General features: G+C 35.7%; 1 protein-coding gene across 2 annotated transcripts; it reads right to left on the reverse strand.

The window, feature by feature from the left end:
* Positions 1-777: 777 nt before the first annotated feature.
* On the reverse strand, positions 778-11,853 carry LOC125059174 (zinc finger CCCH domain-containing protein 13-like). Of its 2 annotated transcripts, XM_047663463.1 has the most exons (19): positions 11,767-11,853; positions 11,386-11,575; positions 11,119-11,259; positions 10,319-10,376; positions 10,153-10,239; positions 9,905-9,999; positions 9,375-9,792; positions 9,049-9,123; positions 7,844-7,949; positions 7,643-7,765; positions 7,379-7,559; positions 7,081-7,199; positions 6,700-6,887; positions 6,458-6,620; positions 6,255-6,373; positions 6,051-6,127; positions 5,745-5,807; positions 5,256-5,633; positions 778-3,023 (listed from the first exon to the last, which is right to left on the reverse strand). In XM_047663463.1, exons 1-19 carry the CDS (start codon positions 11,775-11,777, stop codon positions 2,892-2,894), a joined length of 2,724 nt encoding a protein of 907 aa, XP_047519419.1. In that variant the 5' UTR covers positions 11,778-11,853; the 3' UTR covers positions 778-2,891. The 2 variants fall into 2 exon arrangements, with proteins under 2 accessions (XP_047519419.1, XP_047519420.1); XM_047663464.1 differs by lacking the exon at positions 9,049-9,123.
* Between the last annotated feature and the right edge of the window lie 442 nt (positions 11,854-12,295).

The raw sequence follows: 12,295 nt of genomic DNA on the forward strand, positions 1-12,295 counted from the left end.
ATTTCGAAAAAACCGCAATCCTGCCCTGCGATTCTGTAACTCACTTTTCGAACTCACACAGCGGTTTTCGGATCGGCGGTCGCTCTCAAATCAGTTGTGAAGCAGTCATTTTATGATTTTTCATTCTGAAAAGGTGGAAGCTTGTAGTCCGCCGATCCGAAAACCGCTGTGTGAGTCGAAAAGTGAGTTACAGAATCGCAGGGCTGTCCTTACAGGTGACCCTAAGTCGACAAGTGTGCCCCAATAAAAAATTCACACACTAAAGAAAAAATAAACAAGGAATTAATTAGGAAAACTACACTAGAGAATTACATTATTAAAAAATTCACTGGCTACTATAGGCACTAACAAAATTTACTTCTTTATATTTGGTACATAATTCCTAATTTTTTCTAATAACAGCATATAGTAATTTTCCGAGATATTCGGTGGGATATAAACACACAACACAAAAATAAGATATTATTTTTAATGCATACATTTGTAAAGAGTCAATTGATACAAACAGTATATATAATATGTTCTTGTGTTAGAATCGCTGCGTACTAATGAAAAGCGCGCCGCTCTTCTTTAGAGTTTAGACCATCGGTACGGCGCACAATATTATATCCCATTGGTACGTTCTCAGCGTCGTTTAAAAGATCGCAACGCAGCCGTAATAGCATACAAGTCATAGCTTTTCAATTTTTTTCACTAATTTAATTATATCAATAACATTAACTACTAACATTATACCAATTTTGGTGGTAGATAGTGATATTTAAATAAAAGACGAAATAGGTAAAAAAAGGTTTATTTAAAATCAGTCTTTTGAAACTACAAAATCAGCGAAATAAATATTTCGTTAATTTTGATAGCATTTGTACTTACACTAAAGCGATAACAACATAACTTTTAATATCGACGTTTTTATTCAAACGAAAGTTATACAGTATTTAACAATAAAATAAAAATGCAACATCTTTTAAACTCGTGATTCTTTATTTGAGATCCGAAAGTAAAGAAAATAACAAATATCTTACACATATTTATTTGAGAAGACTTAAACTAAAACCTAGTTGTTTTGTGTTCACCGGTTACTAACAAAAACGACAGTTAAAATAAATGATATTACTACACAATGTAAAATATCAGTAGCGAACAGATACATGTCGCACTAACTAATGAATGGGTATGTTATATGATAATCCAGTTATAAGTGAACAAACTCGTCGTCATTTCAGATAGCTTTAATACAATTTTAGCTTTTAGATATTTACTAAAAATATATGTATATGTATGTATAATTGTGTGCCCCAAAAAGCGATACAACGTAACCCACTTAAAAGAAAAACGTCGCTGATTTTGTCGAAACCATAATGTCAGCCTCTGACAGCACTAACGCATTCATTTGGTATAGTCTAATAGTTTAATACACGAATTCGTGCTTTCGTTCACTTCAAAATACGCTCACGGAGCGCTTATACAATTATTCGGTAGCTAAAAGTGGAGGAACCCCAGATTTTAACATTTTTCATTACACGCACATAGCATTTTGGTGAAAAATATACAGAACAGATTTAAGCCACAGTTTCATACATTTAACACCTACACGATCTTACAAAAGACGTTCGTAAATATTAAGTAATTATACATTTCAAAAATTAACAATTTAAAGTTTTTCTACATCCGTCTCTTCCGTTGTTTCACGGAATTACAGAAATTGTGACTCGCGACTTTACTATTAAAAGCTTTTAGCGATAACAACTAAATCGAGGCCCACCTCCGTTCATCATTGTCTTCGCTTCTCATAAGTAGTGTTTACAGTACTCTACTAGTATATGTCAGCTATGTCACCGATATTGTGATCCGTAACATATCATTCGTCCATTATTGTTCATCGAAGACTTAGACTTAAGTTAAAAAAAAAGTGTGTACTTATGTACACGCGTTAGAAGTTATACTTCTTGGGCGTAATAATTTTCTTCGAGCGCTTTAGAGGGACGTTTCCTTCTTCGAATTGCATTTTTCTTGTCCATTTTAATGGTCACTTCCAATCGAAATAATATAATATGTACTAATCATGATATTTTACAATAAAAACTATGTTTTTTATCACATTGGAACGGGTTTTCTCGTATGAAAATCATTATTATGGATTAAATAAACACGACTCTGAAAATCTATACGCCATGACAGACAATGCAACTTCGTTAAAGCAGAGCAAGCGCCAACTAGCTGCCCAGAGCGTTTTACCGACGTTTGAACACATATTCAGGGTGTCGGCTTTTTGTAACGGTGTGCGAGCGCATCGTAAAAATTTACTTTCATCAATTTTCCCTAACTCGCCAAAAGAAGTATAACTTCAAAAAACAGTTTTTCGAAAGTTTAATACATTGAGATAGAGAGAGACAATTTACGTAATTAACAATATTACGATGATTTACACACGGTAACGGCAATTAAACAAGGAATACACGGTTACTTCTTAAGTTCATCCAATCGACTAAACGGATACAAATGCAAATTATCATTATCAACATTAATGGTATCTCCAAAATAACCCCACGCACATTACTACAACAAACAACATTGTAAAAACAGAAACGCAGCATTTCAACTAAATATTACAAAAAAAAAATCAATTTCGTTTTATACATGATATAGAGTGATAAATCTCATTTAGCTCCGTTTCTCTTAAATTCGATGAAGCAATATAGATATTGTGAATTAGGAATATCGGCTAAAAACATTTATGTACATTTGGCAATGAGACCTATTCGGAAATTATTAAGACAAAAACGGGAAACTTTGCAGCGACAGTAGGTGAAAGTTGCGAACGGTGCCGTCTAGTGACGGTATAAACTTCGAGCTTATATTTAAGAACTCCGATAGAAAACGATTACAATAGGTTATTTTAATATAACGATCAACTGACTGGCGGAGACCATCTTATTATGGAATTTCCTCTTGAAGGTTTCCGCGGCGGCCGAAGTTTTGAAGGTGAGTTTCGCCGATCTGGTCTCCTTATCCAATATCAAACTCTGCAACATTAACCCCAAGTCGTCTTCAATTCCTCTCACTGCATTTATCTCGCGAACCTCCCGACCTCATTCCGCCCTAAATAGACTTTCACAAGACTGTCGTCCGTAGAACGGCATACAAAACGAATCGTTTGTTTATTTACAAGTTCAAAAGATCTCCCGTCGAAAGAATAAAACCGACGATAGCAACAATAAACATCGGAAACATTAGTTTACTTATAACTAATAAATATAAAATATTACATACATAAGATTATCTCGAAGGTTCGTAAAAAACCCTTAATATAAGCTAAAAATACTTTTCGGTTACAGTTTCACGTTACACACACGACATAAAATCGAGTAAAATTAATTCTTACATAAGTCATCTCAGTCTTATATCACAGTTTGCATCACAGTTAGAGCGAGTCGCCGAAGAGTAAGCGCGAGAGTGAGTTCCACACGAGTGGGAGAACCGAAAGAGACGGACGTTAAGATCGAGACTCAATTTTATGAGTTCATGATGATGATATTAATTTATCCCTAATGGAAAAGGCAAAGCACTTTGGTCTATACAGCCAGGTCTAGAATATAGTTCAGTTGAAATCAGTATTTTTTATGAGTTAACTATACTCTGACATTTCATAAGTGTTGCTACTAAAAAAGTTCTCCACCGAAAAAGGGACAAATTTGACCCGTTTGAGGGCAATAAATAAAAAAACATATGTCCAATTCACACGTGGTAGAAGTGAAAACAAAGTTTTTATGATTAAAATATGTAAATTAGACTTTTTCTCTATCTAAATGTAGGATCTTATCTTTAAAAAAATATATATTTTAATGTTAAATTTTTATTTATAACTTTAATATCAATCTTTAATTTGGTAAAAATTAAAATAATAAAAGTTTGAAATAAATTCACAAGATCCAACGTGGGAGAAAATGAGATAGGAAGCATTATACTTTTAATTAAGTGTAGTACAAAGTTTTCACTTCAAAAAGTTTCTATAACTAATGATATGTAAATAAAATTGATAAATAATCTAATTTTATAATTAAACTACTTACTTGACTTACTTATTTAATTTTCATCAAATCTGTTTTTTTATTTCAGAAAATTTTCAAATACACACTAATTTAAAGTTTATACACTGTATAATGCCTCCTATCTCACTCTCTCCCACGCCAAATCCTATTAATTTATGTGTCTGTCTCTTTTTACTGTCGCTTTTTCCGTTGCATCCAGTTTGAAATCACAACGATTCTAAAGAAGTTTTACATCAAAAAAATGCTACGTATTTTTATTTTTGACCTCAAATGGGTCAAATTTGTCTCTCATTGTCCATTGTTTCATCTCTAAATAAGGTAAATCTAAATATTAACTTACTCAAGTGACCTAATACAAAAATAACAAATATTTCAATATCACGAACAATATATCGAATTAACTTTAATTACTTTATTTTATTATTTAGCTGGCATCACTGCCTACTAATTCCAGGTTTAGTAAACCTTTAAAAAAAATAAAATGATATCTTTACTTGTGCGTTTTTTACTGTTTGTGATGAAAAGAGTCGTAATTATTGCTCAGCGTAAAATCACTTGTAATGTGGAGCACCGCACTTAATAAAATGGATACATTCACTAACAAATAAAATGTATGTAAAGACTCAGATGTTCAGACTCGTATTGAAATTAAAAAACGTGCCTGGCGAAAAAGGTTTGTAATCTCTGACATGTAAAAAAATTATAGCTGTCAGAATTCTACGGAATTAAAAATCATAGTATAGACAAGTTAGATGTTTGCGTGGAGACCACTATTTACAATTTAACTTTATTGACCTTTTTTTCCTCAAACTCAAAATATCTTTATTCAAGTGGGTAACCAAGTACACTTTTGAATTGTCAAGTTAAATTAATCGTAAATTTACATTTACTACCAGTTCGCAAGTCAAGGGCGTAGAGCGGGTAAGAAGAACTGGCAAGAAACTTTCCGCCACTCTTTTTAATCGCCAAGTATTGTCATACAAATTGTTTGAACTGGAGCAATTCAATCCCAAGGATTAGGATCATTTAAGTAGTCCTCAAATTTATAAAAAGCTTTGTTGATTAATCTGAATCTATTTGATAACCCACTATAAAAGATATTTGACAGTTACTCTTCGGCGATCGCCCAGCCTAGTTCACATATAAATAAACAAAACTAAGTCAAAATGAAAAAGGCACCTCGAAGCGCCCCAAAGGGGGAGTTACCTGCACGTGTTCGCCGGCCAGCGTCTTGAGGCGCGTGTCGGTGATGCCGTGAGGCAGGTTCCCGACGGCGGCGGTGAGGCCGGCCTCCTTTTGCAGGTTCTCCTCGTCGGAGCCGCTCTCGTACTCGACCTTCGGCTCGTCGTCTCTCTCGACGGCCCCGACGACCTTCCGGACGTCGCGGGCCCTCTTCCTGTCGTCGATCCTGTCCGAGCCGACGGCGGTCTTGAAGGCCCGGTTGAAGATACCCGGGTTGGGCTTCGTGGGGTCGGTCTTTTCGATCCGCGAGAAGACAGACTTGTCCCTGTCGGTCATCTTTCTCTGCAATATGACGCGACGATTGCTGAACTTCTGGGAGACGTCTTCGTCGGTTTTTTCGACCTGAAATTTTATTTAAGTATTAAATTAGTATGTGTACAAACAGTTTTATTACGTGATAATATTTCGAGACGAGAGAGAGAGAGAGAGACGAGAGAGAAGAGATTAAGTTACCTTTTTAGTTTCGAACACAATTCGTTGTCTGGACTTAACGGAGGCGTTTTCGGACCGTTTCACCTTTAAACAAATATACCACGAATCAAAACTTCATCACATTTCAACATTTGAATTTCTCTGGCAATAGACACAGCGAACAATGAAGAGTAAACGGAACTCTTCTAATTCACACTCGTGTACTTTTCTGCAGCAAATTGAATGTTTGAAAATAGCAAAACACTTAACTATTGAGGATGCAGTATTACGTGAAACGGGTGATACGTGTGATCGCGTAATAATAATAATAATAATTCAAAATCTCACCTTATGGAGAGGCTTCTCATCACTTTCGGCGACTTTTGTGGAACTCGACACTATTGTGCGGCGAATTGGCGATTTTTCTGAAGAAAAAAATCTATTTGAAAATACGAATTGACATAGGGTCATCGTTATTCTCGATATATAAATAGGAATACCTATAATAATAAAAAGCGCCCTGAAATAAATACTAATATCTTAAAAAAAGACCTTTCTTTTTTGCCTCCTCGTCGGCGGTGAAGGTGATCTTCTGTCTGCTCAGAGGTTTTTTCTCGCTCCTGGGCGGCAACTTGGTGCGCAGGTCGCTCTGGGGTTTACTCGACTCCACTCTGGAAGAATAATGTGTTAGGATTAAAAAGGAGAGACAGAAAAAGAAGCAACTAAATGAGAGTGAGCTCTCTCCTCTCGTCTACCTCTTGTCGTCGTCCTCGGGGCGGGCGGAGTCCTCGTCGTCGGAGAGGATCCCGTCGATGTCCCCGAGGATGAGGTCGAGGTCGTCGTCGCTGTCCCCGCGGGGGACGGGAGGGGGCAGCGGGGGCGTCAGGGGCGAGGGGCCGCGAGGGGGAGTCAGCGCCTCTGCGGGTTGGATCATTTATCGGTTAGACGTTATACCTCAATGACAAAATAAAAAAATGATTTGTCGTATTCGACTCACCACAAGTAGAATTAACTTCGACTTCGTCCCTCAGAGGCGACGTCTTCTCTTTTCTCTCTATCTCTTTCTCTTCTCGTTCGGGACTCTTCTTGGTCGTATCCGGTTTCACCTCTTCTTCGCGAGTGCTAGATGGATTTTCTTTTGTATCTATTTTAGGCTCTTCCTTCTTATCTTGTTTCTCCCGTTCCCTAATTTTTGGAAAACAAAATTATTTTAAAACTTTTGAGATAAAATTCAGTTTAACTTTTTCTTTTAATCTTGGGTTCGATTCCCGACTAGACCACAACGTGTCTATAACTTGTCGATAACTTCAGAATTATTTGCATTTGTGATGCAATTACAATAAACATTGCCGAAAAGTCAAAAGTACCAGACACTAACTTATCCTGCAACTGTTTCTGTAGGGCGACTGCATTCTTTCTCCTTCTGACTTCTTTTGCTCTTAGAACTCTCTCTCTCATCGACTCCTGTTCGCGAACTCTTCTTCTGTACTCGCTATCCTGAAAATATAAAAAGAATTTTGTTATTTACTAGTTGGAACGTTTATTTTGCTTCTGCCTAACCACGTATACGTATCAATGACGTCGGTCTTTGTCTGCCGTTAGTTTTTTTGATATCAAATTTAAAGTAATTTGTTATTTTATTAGAAATAAATAATAAACATCTTTGAAAAAGTCACCTCATCGTCCTGTGGTCTCGGTCTGCGTTCATCCCGCTTTTCCCGGTCTCTGAGATCCCTCGCGTCCCTCGCGTCTCGAGCGTCCCGGACGTCTCTGGGTTCCCGGACGTCACGGGGGTCCCGAGAATCTCTGGGGAGGGGAGACGGGGAGCGGGATCGACGCGGAGACGGAGTCCTCATGCTGAAGATTAATTATTAGTAAAGCTCCCGAAATACTAGAGAATTATGGTAACGTCTAACGAAGCAAGAAAAGCAAATAGCTACCGTCTCCGTAGACCGGCCCTATTGGCGTGAATGAACTCCTCCTGCTTGCGTAAGAGTTCGTCCTCACTTCTTCTGCTGCGAGCCAATTCGTTCTCTATCTCTATCGTCGTGTTCTCGATGAATCTGAAATGATCACAATTTAATTAGATTAACAGTACATTTACGTGCAAAATCAACGTCTCACGAGGAACGGATAGAAACCTCTGCGGAGATCGTCTAGCCGAGTTGCGAGTGGCGGCTCTCGCCAAGGCGCTCCGTTGTTCGGCGATAAACCTTTCCGCTGCGTCGTCTATGTCCTTTATTGGACCTGAAATAGAATAAATGTTATTGATTTTTATTCAATATTGTCAGTGTTATTCACACTGAAGAAATAATAACATTATTTTTTTTGTAATTTTACTAAAAAGTCTCAAATAAATAAAAAAACGTATGTGTACTTATGTACACGCGTTAGAAGTTATACTTCTTTGGCGTAATAATTTTCTTCGAGTACTTTTCGTTTCCTTCTTCGAATAGCATTTTTCTTGTCCATTTTAATGGTCACTTCCAATCGAAACGATATAATATATACTAATCATGATATTTTACAATAAACACTATATTTTTTATCACATAGGAACGGGTTTTCTCGTATAGAAACCAATATTTTGGTTTAAGAAAACACAACTCTGAAATACTCTATGCTATGACAGACAATGCAACTAGTCGATAAAACAGAGCAAGCGCCAACTAGCGGCCCAGACTGTTTTACCGACGTTTGAACAGATATTGAGAGTGTCGGCTTAAACCGTCTAAAAACTTTCATCATTTTTACCTAACTCGCCAAAAGAAGTATAACTTCAATAAATGCAATCTTACAAAAACAGGCAAACACATGCATGTCTACAAATATGCAAAATCATAAGAACAAAAAATAAACAAGTTTTTTTTTTTTTAAATTTGAATAGAGTGAGGGGTCTTATAAATATTTGGCAACAAACAAAGATCTCATTCGAGTCGTGCACTTAGAACCTAAGGACTAACTGAATAGATCACATTTGACAGATTGTAATAATTGCAATAGCAGGAAATTTTTACCATTACCACCGATAAACCTTAACATCCAATAGTTAATAACCTTTTTGATATTAAACGTTGATAAAAATCGAATACGATGATAACATGAGAAATTATATTTCTCCGTAAGTAATTGAATAAATGCTATTCATTATTATTGTGTTCCAAAAACTTACAATAGACAATAGATTTTTTTTAAATTGCAGTACTTTTACATAATAACTTAATTAATTCGCACATGTTAGAAGTTGGTATCGTTTCATTCGTTTTAACAGACGTTTAAGCGAGAGCTAAAACTGACAGACGTCAAACACGATCTATTAAATTGTCCCCACTGTAAAGAAAATTACCGAATTTCTGTTCCAGAGTAGGAGCGATCGGCGGAGGCGACTTTTGTATGCGCGTCGGTATGTACGCTGGCAACCCTATTACGAAACTTGCATTAGTGTTGCCATTTCATTAATACGTCTTTATTTTTCTATTATAACAGATACTATTTTTTTTTAATTCTAAAAGCGACGGCATCAACGAGAACTGTGAACTATTCATTTTAAGACGCACTCACGTTTAGCATTCTTTTGTAACACTGTTAAGAGTATAACATTTTGAAAAATTTAATGCGTACACAATGTTCATTTATTCTTAATACTAAAAAAGAAAATATAATTAAAATTACCTTCAACGGGTGGCTGGAAATTTCCCTTGAAGTGGGGATTAATCAACACTTTCTTCCCGGTCAATCCTGGCAAATTCGGTGGCAAAACTGGCAACATCCTCACTTCGGGCTCCAAGCCTTTGGCCGGTAAGCCCGGTAACGGTTGGCGAATCGTCACTTGGGGGATGTTATTGTGTGGAATTATTTCTCTCGATGGGCCAAATGGAAACATGGGCCTCTCGAAGGGTTGATTTGGGATGAAATTGGGTCTCTCTTCAGGGCGAAAGGGAAACCTTTGAAAATTGGGAAAATTCTCCCGAGGTTCGGGTAATATTTGCCTTTCGGGAAGTAAGTCGGGACGACTCTCTAAATCTGGGCGAATTTGCGGTGGACTTGCGCGTTGAGGCGGTGGGAAAGAGGGACGAGGGCCAAAGTTTCCCTGAAAATAGTTATTTGTTTATTCATTTAAGAATTAAACTACTCTAAAGACACCTTTTTTTTTAATATATAATGACATAAGAATGAATAATCACTAAGAAGTAAGAACTCACCCGGTAGTGCGCGTTGTGTCGCCGATAAGGATGGTTGTGTCGGTAGTGCGGTGCGCGCCAGGAATTATTACGACCGCGGGGAACAAACACATTATCTGCAAATTAATCATTAGCTGAATATTCTTTTTTTTTTTACAAAGTATGTGCTAAGCTCTGACATCATATTTACAATTTATTGTATAAAGACTTATTTACAAATTGTCATTACAACTTTGTTTAATTGTTCAAATTGTTTTGGAAGATCTTACCAAGGGAGTCCGGTATATTTCTGACTTGTGGTGTCCGAGCACCCACTGGCCTCTCTGATATAAATCTCTCTCTACTGCTTTCCAAACCTGAAAAAAATTAACTATAACAATCAACTCTATTTTCCGAATAAAACACTCTTTCCTATAAAAAAATAATTGTACTCACTTGCAGCTGGTGGAATTTCTGATGGCACAATTTGTGGAGATTCAATTGGTGCCGCTGGCTGAAATTAACATTTTATTTTAATTAAGTATGTATAAATAGTGCAGATTTACGTATTAATTGGTGTCTCTATAACCTAAGTCATATAATACCTATTTCACAAAATAGTAGTATTAAAGAATAATAATATGACAATTGCAATAAATAAATCATTGATTTGCACTGGTTGGTCTTGTGAATGTTCACAGAACCAACTTGCTTCATTTAAAACAGTAGTAAATCCTTAGTACCAGTAAAAAATTACTATGCATCAAAAGGCAGGTTTGTGGGGAAACATCACACCAAACAACCAATAGGAACAGAAACATTATTCCTTAATATATAGAAATTAAATTATGTGCTTAGTAAATAGCAAAAGATAAGGAAAAACTGAGTTATGTTGTATGGTATAGTTCCTCTTTAAAAGTTTTAAAGGCAATGACTGCATTTAGATAACTTAGGATTCCCTCAACATAATTTTTATTTAAGTTAATCATGATATTAATCCATATACAAATAAGTAAATATGTTTTTTATCACAAGTACACAAATACAATTTTGAACTAAATCTTCACATATAAAAATTCACAATAAAATACAATGATCACATTTAATATGACCAAGTCGGGTTATAAAATAATGTTGTGAAACCACATGAAACTAACCACCACAAACACAATAGAAAACACATAATGACGTTATGATAAGATAATTTTCTTTCAAAATAGAATTTATACAAATAGTATAGGTATATAGCTACTTACAATAGCTGGTGGTACAGCATGTTCAGCTTCATATGATGGTTCATAGGGAGCATATGTACAGTGATCAGCTCTTGAACTGGGTATTTCAACAGTTATATTTGGCACCACACACTCAGTCTCAGGTGCTGTATAAGCAACTGGCTATAAAAAGAAGCATTCAGCCGATGGTTATAACATACCGAAAGAAAACAAATCTTCCTCATCAAAGGACAGGGTCCAGATTCAAACTAAAGAGAACTCGAGATTAGAGAGACGAACAAGACTTACCGGCGTATATTCAATATTGCTTTCATTATAATCAGTAGTCACACTAGTAGGCTCACGATATGGTCCACCTGAGGGTACGTTTTGAGAATTCCCTTCATAGTCATCAGCCAGCAACTGTTCCTCCTCATCGTTTCCGAGATTATAATCCGCGAGGCTGTGATCACCTAAATCTTCACCTAATATGTCTTCGCTAAAAGAAAAAGCTTTCTTTAGGACACATGGATGTATGACATATTTATCGATTATGTTGTAATTTATAAGTCACAGATATAACGAATGAAAATTTGTATGACCACAACAATATAAATTGAGATTCCAAAACTTTTATATAGGGGAAGTTAAATAGAATATATAAAATTAATAAAATATAAAAATACTAACTTATCCGACATGTTGTCAAAATATTTTTTAGGAATAGAGTATAGACTATATAGACAGTAGATGAGTAGAACAAAGATTCAAGATATTTTTTTTATTTTACCTTCGTAATCATAGACTAATTAGATATATGTGTATTAATAATAATAATAATTTATTTGCAAGTATATAGTACAAAAATGTAAACGTTTTTGTAAAGTTTTTGTAAAATAAATCTATCGTTCGCATATTCTGTTACACATAATGGCCTGCAAATTTGTCTTAAAAGGAAAAATTTTAAATAGAAGTTACAATTGCATTATGAGTCATATTTGTTTCTATTCACTTCGACTGTATGAAATTCAGTATATACTTAGATATGGAATTATAGTTTGGGGTATATTCTCGTATCTATACGAGACATATGATGATATTCTGTGGTTGGCTATTAATTTTTTTTTCGAGTCTATGGCTTGGTATCTGACTTGACAGTTGACATTATTGACTTGATCTGTGAGACTGCAGAATGAAACAAAACTTATTGGCCTAAAGG

The sequence above is a fragment of the Pieris napi genome, chromosome 19, assembly GCF_905475465.1.
Source record: "Pieris napi chromosome 19, ilPieNapi1.2, whole genome shotgun sequence".
Lineage (NCBI taxonomy): Eukaryota > Metazoa > Arthropoda > Insecta > Lepidoptera > Pieridae > Pieris > Pieris napi.